Genomic DNA, 13339 nt, shown 5'->3' on the forward strand with positions numbered 1-13339 from the left:
CGTTTCATATTGTCACATGTGGAAAATTTGAGAATGAGATTTGAAGGAGTTTCATCAATAAACAACACTATATGTAAACAGTTATGATTGAAAGTGTCAACAGATTTTAATTGTACTGAGTTTATATCATAAAGATAAAAGAAAAGAAAAGAAAAAGGAAAGGTGGGATGGACAGAAAGAAAGGGAAATCAATGAAAATAAAAGGGAAAATGTACCTGTCTGTTATTACATAGGCCATCCAAATTTAGGGGTCAAGACTTTATCTTTTTCTACCTTGCAACTTAGCACAGTGTCTGGCACACTGTAAAAACACAATAAATGCTCTTTAGTTTCTTCTAAAATGGAACTAGACTAGAGTGCAAAGACACTAATTGTACATTAAGACACTGCCTCAACGAAGACAGCAGAAGTAAGAAGAAAAGAAGCCAAATTTGAGAAGTATTTTAGAGGTAAACTTTTTAAAATTTAATACTTAACTAAATGTGAGGGCTAAGATTGAGGGAAGAGTATAAGATGACACACAGATTCTAGCTTCACTCTGATTAAATGGTAAAAATCTTTCACCAAAATCAATAATGCAAAAAGAGGATACAGTTGAGGATGGCTGGAAATGTGGAATTTGGAATAGTATCCGTTGTACTTGAGAAACATGTAGTATACCCAGAAAGATATATCAAGTAAACATTTGAAAAAGTAAATTCCAAACTCAGGAGAGAGCTCAAGATTGAAAATTCCAGAATCAAAAGCATACCAATCCTACGTTCAAGGAAGTTAAGGAGGTAATGCAATCTGAGCTGAGAAGAAAATGAGATAATTATTCTAAGAGGGAATCCCAGCATTTCAAGAGGGATTGGTACATTTATGGAAGATGTTAACAATTTTCCATTTTTAGCAGCCTGCATTTCAAGTTTACTTTTCTGCTCAGACATTCAGGTGGAGGTATCTGGGAAAAGCGAGAGAAAGAAATCCTGACCTCAGGGAAGAGGTGGTGTGGGGAGGGGGGTGGATGAGGAGTGGAAATCATTGGGATTCAGTGGAAGCGATGGGCTCACCAGGAAGATGCATGAGACTGTGGCACATGTGAGGGAGTAGTTCTATTTTGACTTCTAAAAACATTTGGAGGCGAATGGAGAAAGTGTAGTAGTTCAGAAAGGAAGGAATAATTAACAGTGAAACCTCAGGCAATTTCTCACTTTCTCTGGGCCTCATTTCCTCATCTGTAAAATCAGTAGTTTGGAATAAAATCTCTTTAGGGTCCCAGCATTAATCAAGCAAAGGGCGTGGTGTCAGAAGACTTCAAGACGGAATCTCTTCCTGTCCCTCATTAGCTGTGTGGTCCTGGACATGTCAATGATTTATCATTCTGAGGCTTAGTTCCCTTAAATGAGAGTATCTATGATTATCTCACTGCATCTCACTGGCAGTGGCAAGGTGGGAGGAGGGGGTATGGGAAGGGAAGTCAAAGACATGATTCAGGTGAAAGCATTTGCACAATGCTAGGTATATAGCATGTGTTCAGTAAATGTTGGTTGGAATACACACATAGCACACTTTTTATTGTAATGGTAACCACAGACATAGGGCACTAGGCAGGGTATAATCAGAACTAAAGAATATTTGCTTGTAAATTTTACTTAAAACTTAACGATAATCTTTAGATAGCTTACTACTACTGTGAAAGGCAAGGATCAAGAGATTATTTTTAAATCTCTGGAAAGTATACAGGGTATTTATAGGCCTAAGGCTATGGCATCCCAAAATACTACATAAACACATGAGTAAAATTTTTTGTAGAGCTCTGTTACTTGTCTTTAAATCTGTGAAATATGAATGACTGAATACCTTTATCTGTCACTTCATGGCTGGCTCATCTCCTTTTTAAACATAATGGCCTAACACAGTATTGTGACCAAAAGCCTATAAACCTACACAGACTGGAAAGTTGGAGCAGGAAGGCTATAGTTCTGGTTAAAATTTAGATCTACCCCCTCTAAAAAAGTATTCACTTTAATTTCTGAAGTTCATAATAATTATCACAGTTAAAAAAATTAAAAATTAGAACAATCCAATTTAGAACTTCCCCCCATTATGATCATTCTTACATTTCCTATAAGAATGACAAATAGCATTAATACCAAACAGCCTTAAGTAAAAGTGGAATCTGAAATCGGCTTTGGAAGAATGATGCACTGTATGTATTAAGAATAAACCATGGCACCAGTAGGGCTGAAAACAAGAGGCAATTTGTTTTAACTAACACATTTTAAGTTTGGTTTTTCCAAAACTGTGTCAAATCAAGAGAGAAACTTATATACATATCATTATTCCAAAGGAAAGGAAATAAGGCAAATCCCAGGATCGTCAATAGAGAAAAGCAGGTTTGCAGTTTTCAAGAGTAAATCTAACCAATGGTTTTTTAATTTAATATCTTCTTCCAAAAAGACAGTTAAGTGATCTTTATATAAATTATACTAATGTATAAGTTTAATAAAAGAAACATAAAAACATCCTAGCTAACTGAATTCAAAAGGCAGGTCAAAACCACTCTTGAGGGGCTTCCCTGGTGGCACAGTGGTTCAGAATATGCCTGCCAATGCAGGGGACAGGGGTTCGAGCCCTGGTCTGGGAAGATCCTACATGCCGCGGAGCAACTAGGCCCGTGAGCCACAACTACTGAGCCTGCGCGTCTGGAGCCTGTGCCCCACAACAAGAGAGGACGCGACGAAGAAGAGTGGCCCCCGCTTGCCACAACTAGAGAAAGCCCTCGCACGAAACGAAGACCCAACACAGCCAAAAATAAATAAATTAAAAAAAAAAAATCCTTCCCTCTACTTTAAAAAAAACAAACAAACCACTCTTGACACTCCAATCCTCTGTTGTCAAACATGTCACATTACTACCATTAGCAGCTCAGCAGGTTATTCCTAAGCAGAACATTATTACATGAGATCTTGCCAAAGTCCACAAAATATCTTCCAAAGAAATGGAGCATTTTATGAATTTTCTGTCTTCAGGAATCCTACTTTCATTATTCTCTTTGAAACTATTTTTGAACTGTTGTATTTTACAAATTAAATGTCACTACAATGAGTATTTCAGAAGCTCATGTTTGGGGTTCACACCCCAATGATAGTAGCTCTACCATTGCTATTCTCCCCTCCTATGTTGAAAGAAAACCATAAACAATAAACTAGCACATTAATGGAGCTCCTGACTCCTGATTGTGCTTCCCAAAGCAGCATTAGGTAAAGCCTGAACCTGAAATCAACTTGGAGAGGATGAAATAATGACACCAGTACAACTGGGACTATGTAGACCATTGCTCTAGAAAGAAGTCAAAGCTGCTATAATATGTAAAAAAAAAAAAAAATTTCTCCTATTTAGTACCAGTGTGATCAAGAGCAGGGAAGCGTCGTCTCCTGTCTCTGGCCTTACAAGGTTTTGGGGAGCTACCTAGCCTATGCTTCTCTCCTGGGGTTCACAACGTCTCATCCCCTACTAGAGCTTACAATCAGTGCAAAGAGCAACTTAAATCACAAACAGGCCATTTCCTTCCTACTCTCCAGCCCTTTCTTGTAGCCTGACAAGGAAAAACTGGCATCTTGGCATCACACTGAGCAGCACAACAGCAAGTAGTTTCCCCTCTGTCACTAAATCAATCAGCCATTATTAAATTCTTCATTAGGCTGCCCCCAACCCTCAGTTTTCATTATGCCACATTTTCTAATGTCTGAAGCACTTTGTGTTAGAAAGGTGCTAGGGGAAGAGACAAAGGAGAGGAATTACTTTTATTAATGTCTCGGAGTATCATTAGTGCTAAAGTCAATGAATTCACCAAGGTATTTTATATTACTGAGTGGTAATAATAATATCTCTATCTGTGTAATCGTTTAAGATTTCCAAAGCAATTTCAAACGCATTATCTTAATCTCAAAATAAGCCCAAAGTCTCTGTGCCTGGCTTAGTTACTATTATTTTGGAGATGAGGACACAGATGAGGTCTCAGAGAATTTAGACAGTTTGTCCAAAGTCACTATGGGAGTAAAACTGGAAGCCTAGATGAGAAGCTGGGTCTTTCTGACACCCCAGTGCTCTCCACTCCTTATGGTGCCTAGACCTAGAACCGAGTTTGATGAATAGCTGTTCTGCTTTCTCATATCTCAGTGGCATACTGTGTGTCAGAAGATGGATCAGAAAGTCGATACCAACATGGCGCCAGGCCAGGTACCAGGGTAGCTCCAGCCTGGTCCCAGCAAGGGGCTTTGGCAGAAGAAAAGTGACAAGACGTTCGTGAAAGTCAGGATGGGAACAGGCTAAGTCTACAAACCTTGGAGGAAATATGAAATCCAAAATAATTATGTGTCTGGTTTGTATCACTAGGCACAGATTAGTTGTCTCAGCCTTGCTTTAATTTTACTGCTGTGGAAATGTAGGTGAGTAAGAACAAAAGAATCCTTGTAAATGAAACATCTAGAGGAAAAATGTCATTCTTTGAAAAAAAAAAAGGTTAAAAAATGTGCACCTGCTGCCGCCAAAATAAAACGAAATGAAATAAAACAAAGTTGTGCTGGAAAAATACAAACATTGAAAAGGCAACTCTTCCTCAGGGCAGAGTAAGTGTTTACTTAGCTGCTTGATACAGTCTTTGCCTTCAGAATATTTATTCTACCAACTTAAATTTCTGTGCCTAATGGTCTACATTCTGATGTTCAATCAAGATTTTCTAAAACATAGATGAATTTTTTAATTATCAGAGCTTGCTTTTTTTATAATTATATTTAACTGTCTTTTCCCAGATTTATGTTGGTTAACTATCTGTACACACAAAGCAAGTTTGACCAATTCACTTACTAGCTGTGCGGTTATGGGTGGAATAACTGCTCTGTGCCTGCAAAATGTGGATGTTAACAGAACCTACCTCGTATGTATGTGATAAAGATTTAATAAATTAATGTTTATAAAGTGCTTAGAATAGTGCCTGACACATAGCATATGCTATAAAAGTGTTTTCAAATGAATGAATGAATTAAATAATGAATTAAAATGAAAAAATAAAAGGTTGTATTACATTCCCGAGCAGGTGATTTTCTCTCTATATGACACTGAGCAGCAGCCTGGTACCCCTGCCCTGAACTTCCAGCACTGACAAGCAGCACCTTCATTTAGCACTTAACGACCTCTCTGAAGTTATTTAGCTTTTTGTGTTTTTGCTTCCCAGAGAGGTTGTATGTTCCTTGATGGTACAAAGAATGTGTCATGTGTCTTTTTTTGCACCTAGCACCTATTAAATGTCCACGTATGTAGCAAATGCTGGAAAAAAGTATACTTTTTAATACATTGGTTTGAATCAAGTACTATTCTATTCACTCATTTTACTCGATGTTGTAAAGACCCAACCAACGTACGGGGACATCTTTTCCCTCATGTCAATAGTGCCGCTTACTATGTGAATGAACTATATGTACCTGCCTTCAATGATGTAAAAGAATTCAATCTTTTTTCCCAGAATGGAGGAAATATAGTAATTTACTAAGGATAATTTAATAATTTACTAATTGTTGGCTCATGTTTTAAAATATCTTTACACATTTTTTGAGACATCCTTTCAGAGCACTTTAGTAACATCAAATCTGTTGCTTCTTTTCAACTTTGTTTAAAGTTGCATATTTGAAACATGAAAATAGCCTGGTTTGGGCCAGACCCAATCAACATCCTGCTGAAGTTTGGAACTCTTGGTCATTGCTGTTATTTCAGGATTATTTCACTAATTACTGCATAATTACCCTCATTTTTAGAGACTGTCTTATTTTTTTTAAGAGATTTGTCCCAATATTTCACTAACACTTCTCAGGACAATTTTTTTTTCTCTCCCATTTTCCATGGTATGAACCAAGGGCATATTTTGAAGTGAGCTGCAGTTCCCAGAGTATTTGTTTAAAGAGCAGCCCTATAAGGAAGCAATACAAAAGTCCTGCTGGGACAGAAACCCCATGGAACCCACACCTGCCATTCCTAGTATTGACCTAATCTCAAAATCAGCCGTAATACAGCATAGCAGTGCCTTTAGGATTTCGAAGGTAAGGATTCCTGACCCTGCCAGGATATATGACACCAGGAAACAAAAAGTTGAGAAATATTTAAATATTTTAATAAACAGAGCCAAGAAGACTTGAAAAATCAGTCCAAAAAAATTAAGACTCTTTTTTGGCTTGTTTTTTGTTTTTAAAATGATCAAGTAAGAGTGTTTCTCCCTAATTAGTTAATTGCCCTTGTCTGTTTTAATCTATTTCTAATTATTTTATTTTATTTTATTTTATTTTATTTTAGTGCACTTCCACAGAAGAGTAAAGCTTTGTGGCTGAGAATAAAGCAAATATGTATAGTCTATGGCTATTTTTAAAAAATTTTAAGCTACCATCATCATAACCTTCTTTCATTTGAAGATTGGCCACATTATTTTAATAAATGAGAGCATAGTCATAATTAAAACTGGAGCTTCAAATAGCTGGCCATTTGTATAATATTTTCCTTTGTATGAAAAAGCCACACAATAAGAATGAACAAACTGACAATAGCACATTTTTTAGGCAAATTCCAGGATAAGTTAGAGGATCATAGCATTGTCTCACCAATCAGTTTTTGAGCCCTTTCAGAGTTTCAGTACTGAAAGTGATAATCAATGTCCATTATGACAAGCCAAACATGGTACAAGACAGTCAGTACTTTCTGAATTGCCACTATATTAGAATCATTTTAACTTCGCTGTATTTAATTGTTTTCTAGTGGTTGTTAACCAGATTCCAGATAAATTGTTTGTTTACAATTGGTTGTTTGTGGTACTAAGTATAGAGAAGTCATTTATAAGTCTAAGAAGGTAAAATACCACTTGCAGGCTAACTGACAAATTACAGGCCACATATCAGAATACATGTCATCATTATGTTTCAGGTAACACAGTTTACTCATGAATATTCCCAATAATTACATGCCAGGGAATTTCGACTTCTCAGATACCTGCTCTCATGCCCTAGGGTCTAGACCACAATCTACTTTCGTTCCAAACTTCCTTTTCTTAAGGTAGTATAATCTATTCTAGCTTCTTGGTACATTATCATCACACTCTGTTGATGAAATCAGGTGGACAATTTGAAGGTATCTGCTGAGTCCTAAGCAGGGCACTGTCACTCAGGGAAGCAAGACAGCATGTAATATATGGAGGACTACTGCATCACAGTGCTGCAGGGTAACAATCCATTTGTTTTTAATTTTGTGGAATTTACTTTTGTTTTCAGAAATTATGTTAGACGATTTGAAAAGAAAACAAAAAGATAAAAGTGTGTGAATCTTTGCCAAGGATAGCCTGCTCAATAAATGTAACAAATCATCTGAAACCTGTTCTATGTTTTTTTAAAAAAGAACCACAGACCACACTGAAAGTCATTTTGACATTTCAGTATTTCAAATATTTTTTTAGCTGTATTAGAAGGTGGGTACACTGTAAATATTATACCTCAGTCTCCTGAAGATTCCATATTTCTTGTAAAAGCTTTGGAAATGGTCCAGTTACTTGCAATAACCTGAAACTGACCTGCACTATATTGCAATAGGAAGAGACACTATTTTATTTATAGTCACCATCTCACACACATTTACTGTTTCCAGTCTCCTGAGAAGCACAGAAAACTGTCCTAAAAATTCAATATAGGAGAAAGTATATATCAGATAACTTCCTGCTTAGAATTCTTTTTTAAAAAGTGCATAACTCAATTCAACTCAACAAACATTTACTGAACATTAACTCTAGTTCAGGTGCTGTTATAATAACATGAGGCTTAGTCTTTTTTTGTTATACAAAATTCTTTTACAAAGTTTTTCAAAATTCACAAAAAATCTTGATTATTCCCTTTGGGAAGTTGGAAATAACCTGTTATCCAAATAAAGGGGGATATTTTCTTCTACCTCATTTCTGGAATTCCCCTGTGTAATCCTGGACAATTACCACCTATTCTTTAAAACAATGCTATTTTGCCTCTTTTAATAATTTTTTTTTTTTTTTTTTTAGTTGTTGAAAGCCAGGTAATTCACTGAACAACTCAAGAAGGTGGTTAGAATTATGTTCAGATGTGCAGTCTTCTCCAGGGACCCAGGTTGTTTAGACTGGTGGGATCAGAGCAGGAAGGTGAGATCACCTCACTCACAGAACAGGGGAGGGATGAGGAGCAAGAGAATTTGGCACATGGCATATCCAGCTAACAGAGCAAGCATAAGGTAAACACCTAGGGAAGGTGGCAGAGACTTCTGTAGCAGTCAAGTCAGATAAGCCTTGAAAATGTATAGTGGAGGAAGGAAGGGGATTCAGGCCAAAGGCAGGAAAAGAACTGGTGACACTCTGGGCACTGTCAGAAAGGCAGCTGTCCTGCTGGTTTCAGAGCAGGGCAGAGGCAGTTCTTATGCACATCTCCCAATGATAAAGGTTTACAGAGGATGCCGAGAGGGTGGACCTGCTTATCCACTCGTCATTGTATATGTACATGTAGATATGGGATAGGGGGCCGCAGGCAGGGAAAAGGAGGGAGGGACTTTTTAAAAAAATATATAGGAGGAGGAAACTCAACTGAATTTTAGATAAGCTCCAAATAACTTGTATACCTTTTGATCTTGAGGTACTAAAACTTCTTGATCACACCTGTTCATTTCCAACCACAGAAACTGAATTCACAATTATTAGTCTATAGGCCCTGTAAGGTATTTTTACAGGACATGGCTTTTCATTTTTAATGTCACATGTACAAAGTTTTAATATTTAAAATTTTGTGTAGATTTAAAGAAATAGTTCTACATATCAATTAATAAGTCCCCTCCCATTGTAGATTTCCAGGGAGATATATTTGGATTACTAGTAACTTATCCTTTACATGAAAACATGAGATAGACAACTAAAACATAGTTTCTTTAGTAAGTCCAAAATAATCACCTTTTCACATACATGAGAACTACAAGTGGCTTTTATCTTAATTAGGTTTATAAATCAATGTCAATATTAGCTCACTTATAGAAATAAATGAAAATAGGTTTTTTGTATGCTCATGTCTCCCTAAGGGCAATCTGCTTCCCTAATGATATCTTTAACAGACTTTGAGACATATTTAAATACACAATTTCCACAGCTCCCATTTCATGGCAACTCAATAAACTAAGTTCCAATCTAACTCAGGAAATACTAGGTTCTTTCCTGAATAAAATTTTTCAGCTTTGATATACACAATAATTGGTTTGCATAACCCTACAATGTACTTCTTAGATGAACTAAAAACTTTTTAAAGAGAAATTGTGGTCAAAGAATGGCATTTCACGAGCCTTTAAACTTTGCTACCTGATAAAGAGTAGAGTAAAATCTCTATAATTAACCAAAGTAAGAGACAGAAAGAGAACTCCATTCCCCTCAATGGCTAACTCTATGAGTTTCTTAGCTTTATGATTCTTCAGGTAGTAGTTTATCTTTATATTTACCTAAAAAATAATCGGAGTAGTTCTCAACGTAGAATTACAGGGAAAAGAAGACCAACTGAAGGGTTAAACGCCTGTTAAAAATATTAATTTGCATTCTAAAGTCCCAAGACTGTGAGAAGCCTATCTAGAGACCTATAAGATCCATAGGATTTCTCAGTAACTGTAAAAGTCTTTTAAAGTTGCTCCAGAGATGGTTTAAACTAACCAGATGCATCAAAAATCACCATTCACTGCACTAAAAATACAACAATGTTTTAACAACAAGCTTCTTATGATTCATAATTCTGGTAACACTTTTAAGTTCCATGACATTTATTTAACTTCGAACTTAATTGAAACTACCTTACACAAAGGTCTTTTATAATTTCTTATATCTTTCAATCTGAGAAAATAATTCCTCCAACTGAGGAAGTAGAAGAGTCATTGTCTGTTTTTTTCTATTGTCATGTAGATGAAGTAAGAATATTAGTTCACCTCCATTAAAAAGCCAGAGAGCTCAAAAAGTCTACCAACTGACAGATCTGAACATTTTTCACTTCCTTCCAAAAGATGAAAGATCACATCAGACAGGAAACACATTCTTTAGATTAGTGACAGGTGTAGAACAAGCACACAAGTCAGCCTTTATTTTCAGGGTCGGCAGCGTGCTCAGCAACAGAGGGGACAACTCTTCCCTTTTATTGAAGTGACACACATCATATTATTCCTTCATCTACACATCACCAAGCAGAAAAGTTTCCAAGCAATAAAACTACTTGAGCTTGGTTGAATGCCAGGGTAGTCTTAAAAAAATAAAATCGCAGTACTAAAGAGAGAGATGAGGAGGAGGAGGTGGAGGACGACGGATGATGGTGATGAATCCAGTTTAAGAATTTCTTTAGGAAAAAAAGAAAAAAAAAAAAAGAATTTCTTTAGGAGGAAGGAGGGAAAGTTGTCTCCATTCTCATACTCATTTCTCCACAGAACAGTAAACTTATTTAGGAGTTGAAAAAATTAGCAGCTTTATTTTGAAGCTGAATGATTTAGATTATACAGCACAATAATATGGTTCATGAAGCACCTAACGCTGCAGTAGAAAACGGGCGCTAGTGAAGTACGAGTTTCAAAGGTAAAGATAAAAGTCCCACCCCTCCCCCCAGGGTGCCCACCAAAAACGCATTTCTTAGTTCCAGTTTCTCTTCCCCCCACCCCCCACCCCGCCCGGAGCCAAATAAACAGCAACGTCAAAGCTGTAAAACTATGACACCACTCAAGATAAATTCTGGAAAATGGGAGAGTAAAAGAAGCATTAGTACAAGTTCGGATTTAGGACTTACCTGCTCTGATCCCAGTTGGCAGCGAAAAGGACTAGAATCTTCCTGCCATAGTGGTCCAGATTGGCTAGGCCCCCAGGGAAGCCATCCTTCAGTGCCTGCTTGATGCCAGGATCAGTGGCCTTGAAGCTTTTGAACATGTCCAGGTTCTGCTGCCGGTACTCAAAGTACTGGGCCAGGAGGCGGAAAGCTTCGAAGTGATGAAACTTCCTGGCCCGCAAGAAGCGTAAGATGAAGGCATCATCTGTGCGGAGAAAGCCAATGTCCGGCCTGGTGATGACCATATCCCTCACCTCCTGGATGTCCTGGTGCAGTGTGTCCGGGTTCTCATTGAGCTCCAGGCGGGCTTTCTCCAGGGTCTCAGGAGAGAGACCAGCCTGTAAATGAGTCATTGTTCTGCTTGTTCCCGAGCCCTGCCTTTCTCTCTCTGGCTGTCCCACCGCACCGTTGGCCCTGGTCACTACCACACGCCGGCCTCCAGACCTCGCTGCTGCCTGCTTCCTCTTCTTTACGGGAAACGATTTGTCTTGGTGTCCAGTCAAGTACCCTGTTGCTCCTGCTTCCCCACACCTTTTCTATGAAGGATATAAACTTCTTTGCCCACCCCCTAAAAACAACGTCCCACTTTAGTTCCCTTGTCCCTTTCCTTCAAAGAGATGTGGACCTCTGGCGGCCCAGCACTCCTCTTCTTGTCCTTTCTCTCTCCTAACAAAACACCCCTAATTGCACCCCGCACGGGTGGTGCTGATCTTGGTGCTGTCCTCTTCTCTTCCGAGATGTAACAGAAAAAGCCCCCACGCACATCTCAGCCCCAGCACTGTGATGTTTCTGCGGTCCCTACTGAAGGATGCTCCTGCCAGGGATAACGATGGAGATTCTGATTAATAATAAGGCGGCTCTTCAGCGCGGAGCTCAGGGCGGGGGAGAGCGCGTCTTTGCCAGGAGGAAAAAGAGAGAAAGAGAAAGAGGGGGGAAGGAGCTTATTTCTCCTTCTACTTATTCAAAGATGCTATTTCTAAGACATTTGTGGGATTCTATTTAAAATGACTGTGATCCAGTTAGGTGGAGGCTCTGCAGATAGCGCACCTTCCCTCCTCCCCTCCTGGATACACCGTGATCTCATAAGGCACCAGAAGGGGGTTTGGTGGCGTTGGCACCAGCGTGGGCTCCCCCCTCAACCCCACCCCCAACTTCTGCCTTCCTCTAGCCCTTTATTTCAATGGACTTGCTGCGGAGGGGTTGGGGGGAGGGATCTCGCCGGGAAGGTACATTGCAAATGCAGGGTTGGGGGAGGAGAGGGTGGGGAAAAGGAGTGGAGGATAAAACCTTTTCTATAATACCCCAAAGCAAGAGAGAAGAGAGAGCAGCCGGCTCCTACCAGCAAACCCGGAGGCGGGGACGCTAAGCAAGGCGGCCCTGCCTGGCATCCATCGGCCGCGGCTTCGGAGGCGGCGGCGGCGGCGACAGCGGCATCAGCTCCTCTCGGTGGGTCGGAGCGAGCGGAGAAGAGGGACGGCAGCTGGGACCCGGGCAGAAGACGCTCTGGGGAGCAGCCCTGACCACATCGTCCGCGAGCAGCCCGCTTCCTCTGCCCGCAGGAGGGGTGGGGGGGAGCAGAGCTAGGGCCACCGGTGCCCCAGGTTGTCGCCCGGCCCTGCCATCCTCGCCGTCGGGAGAGGAGAAGGAAGGGAGCGAGAATCGCACGCCTGGATGGAGAAGGCCACGCGGGTAGCCGCCGCCTTTGCGCGCCCGGAGCCGCCGGCACCGTGGGCGCGGCGGGGCGGCCGCTGCGGGGCGCGGGCCTCACCCTGGGCGCTCCCCGGCGGCCGCAGTCGGGCGCGCCCCTCCGGGCTGCTGCTGCGGCGGCTGCGGCGGCCGCTGCTCAAAGAGGACGCGGCTCAGCCTAACTCCTCTCTAATTACCCCGGCACAGATCTCGCTGCGACGTAAGCACTCACTCAGCTCGCGCACGCCCTCGGCTCCTCTCCCCCTGACTCGTTTGGGTAGGATCGCAGTTTCCGTGGCATTCAGATATCCCGAGCCCCAGGTTGAGCCCGGTCCTGGTCCCCACTGCCGGGATGGCTGCTCGGGCGGACATGGCCTGGCCGGGCGGAGCCGCGACGCCTTGCCGCCTCCCCACGCCCCGCTCTCCCCCTTTGTGTGCGAGACCCCAGCGCTGCCCGGCGGCGAGTAGCTGTAGTAGATGGAAATTCACAGCGGCACACATTTTCTAGTTCCGGTAGGAGGTAATTTGGTTGTGGAAGGAGTACGGAAACATTGTGTCCTTTCCACATTTTGTTGTTGACAGAAAGGTTGAATTTAGTAAAGAAGACCAGAGTGGTTCCAAAGCATTGTGCTGATGATTCAGTGTCCGGAGGAACTTATGTGGATAGGATTTTGACCATAAACTCTGGCTACTAAATTCCTGTTGAAGAGGATGGAAATGAGCACGGTGGGGGGGGGGGGCGGTGGAAACCAGTTCTCAGAGGAAGGAAAAACAGGCGCTCCTTGACTTGC

General features: G+C 40.8%; 1 protein-coding gene across 3 annotated transcripts in view; it reads right to left on the reverse strand.

Annotated features, from left to right (window-relative positions):
* Positions 1–12599, reverse strand: part of CLVS2 (clavesin 2) — an 83208-nt gene extending 70609 nt beyond the window's left edge. The window contains exons 1-2 of one of the 3 annotated variants that reach the window (XM_082474919.1): positions 12202–12599; positions 10827–11676 (exon numbers count right to left, since the gene is read on the reverse strand). In XM_082474919.1, coding sequence (XP_082331045.1) covers positions 10827–11215 — 389 coding nt within the window. In that variant the 5' untranslated portion in view covers positions 11216–11676; positions 12202–12599. Of the gene's footprint in view, positions 1–10826; positions 12011–12201 lie in introns of those variants that run through there. The other 2 variants (XM_082474918.1, XM_082474920.1) reach the window with 2 other exon arrangements.
* Positions 12600–13339: the final 740 nt, after the last annotated feature.

Source organism: Balaenoptera physalus (genome assembly GCF_965194825.1).
Source record: "Balaenoptera physalus genome assembly, chromosome: 9".
Lineage (NCBI taxonomy): Eukaryota > Metazoa > Chordata > Mammalia > Artiodactyla > Balaenopteridae > Balaenoptera > Balaenoptera physalus.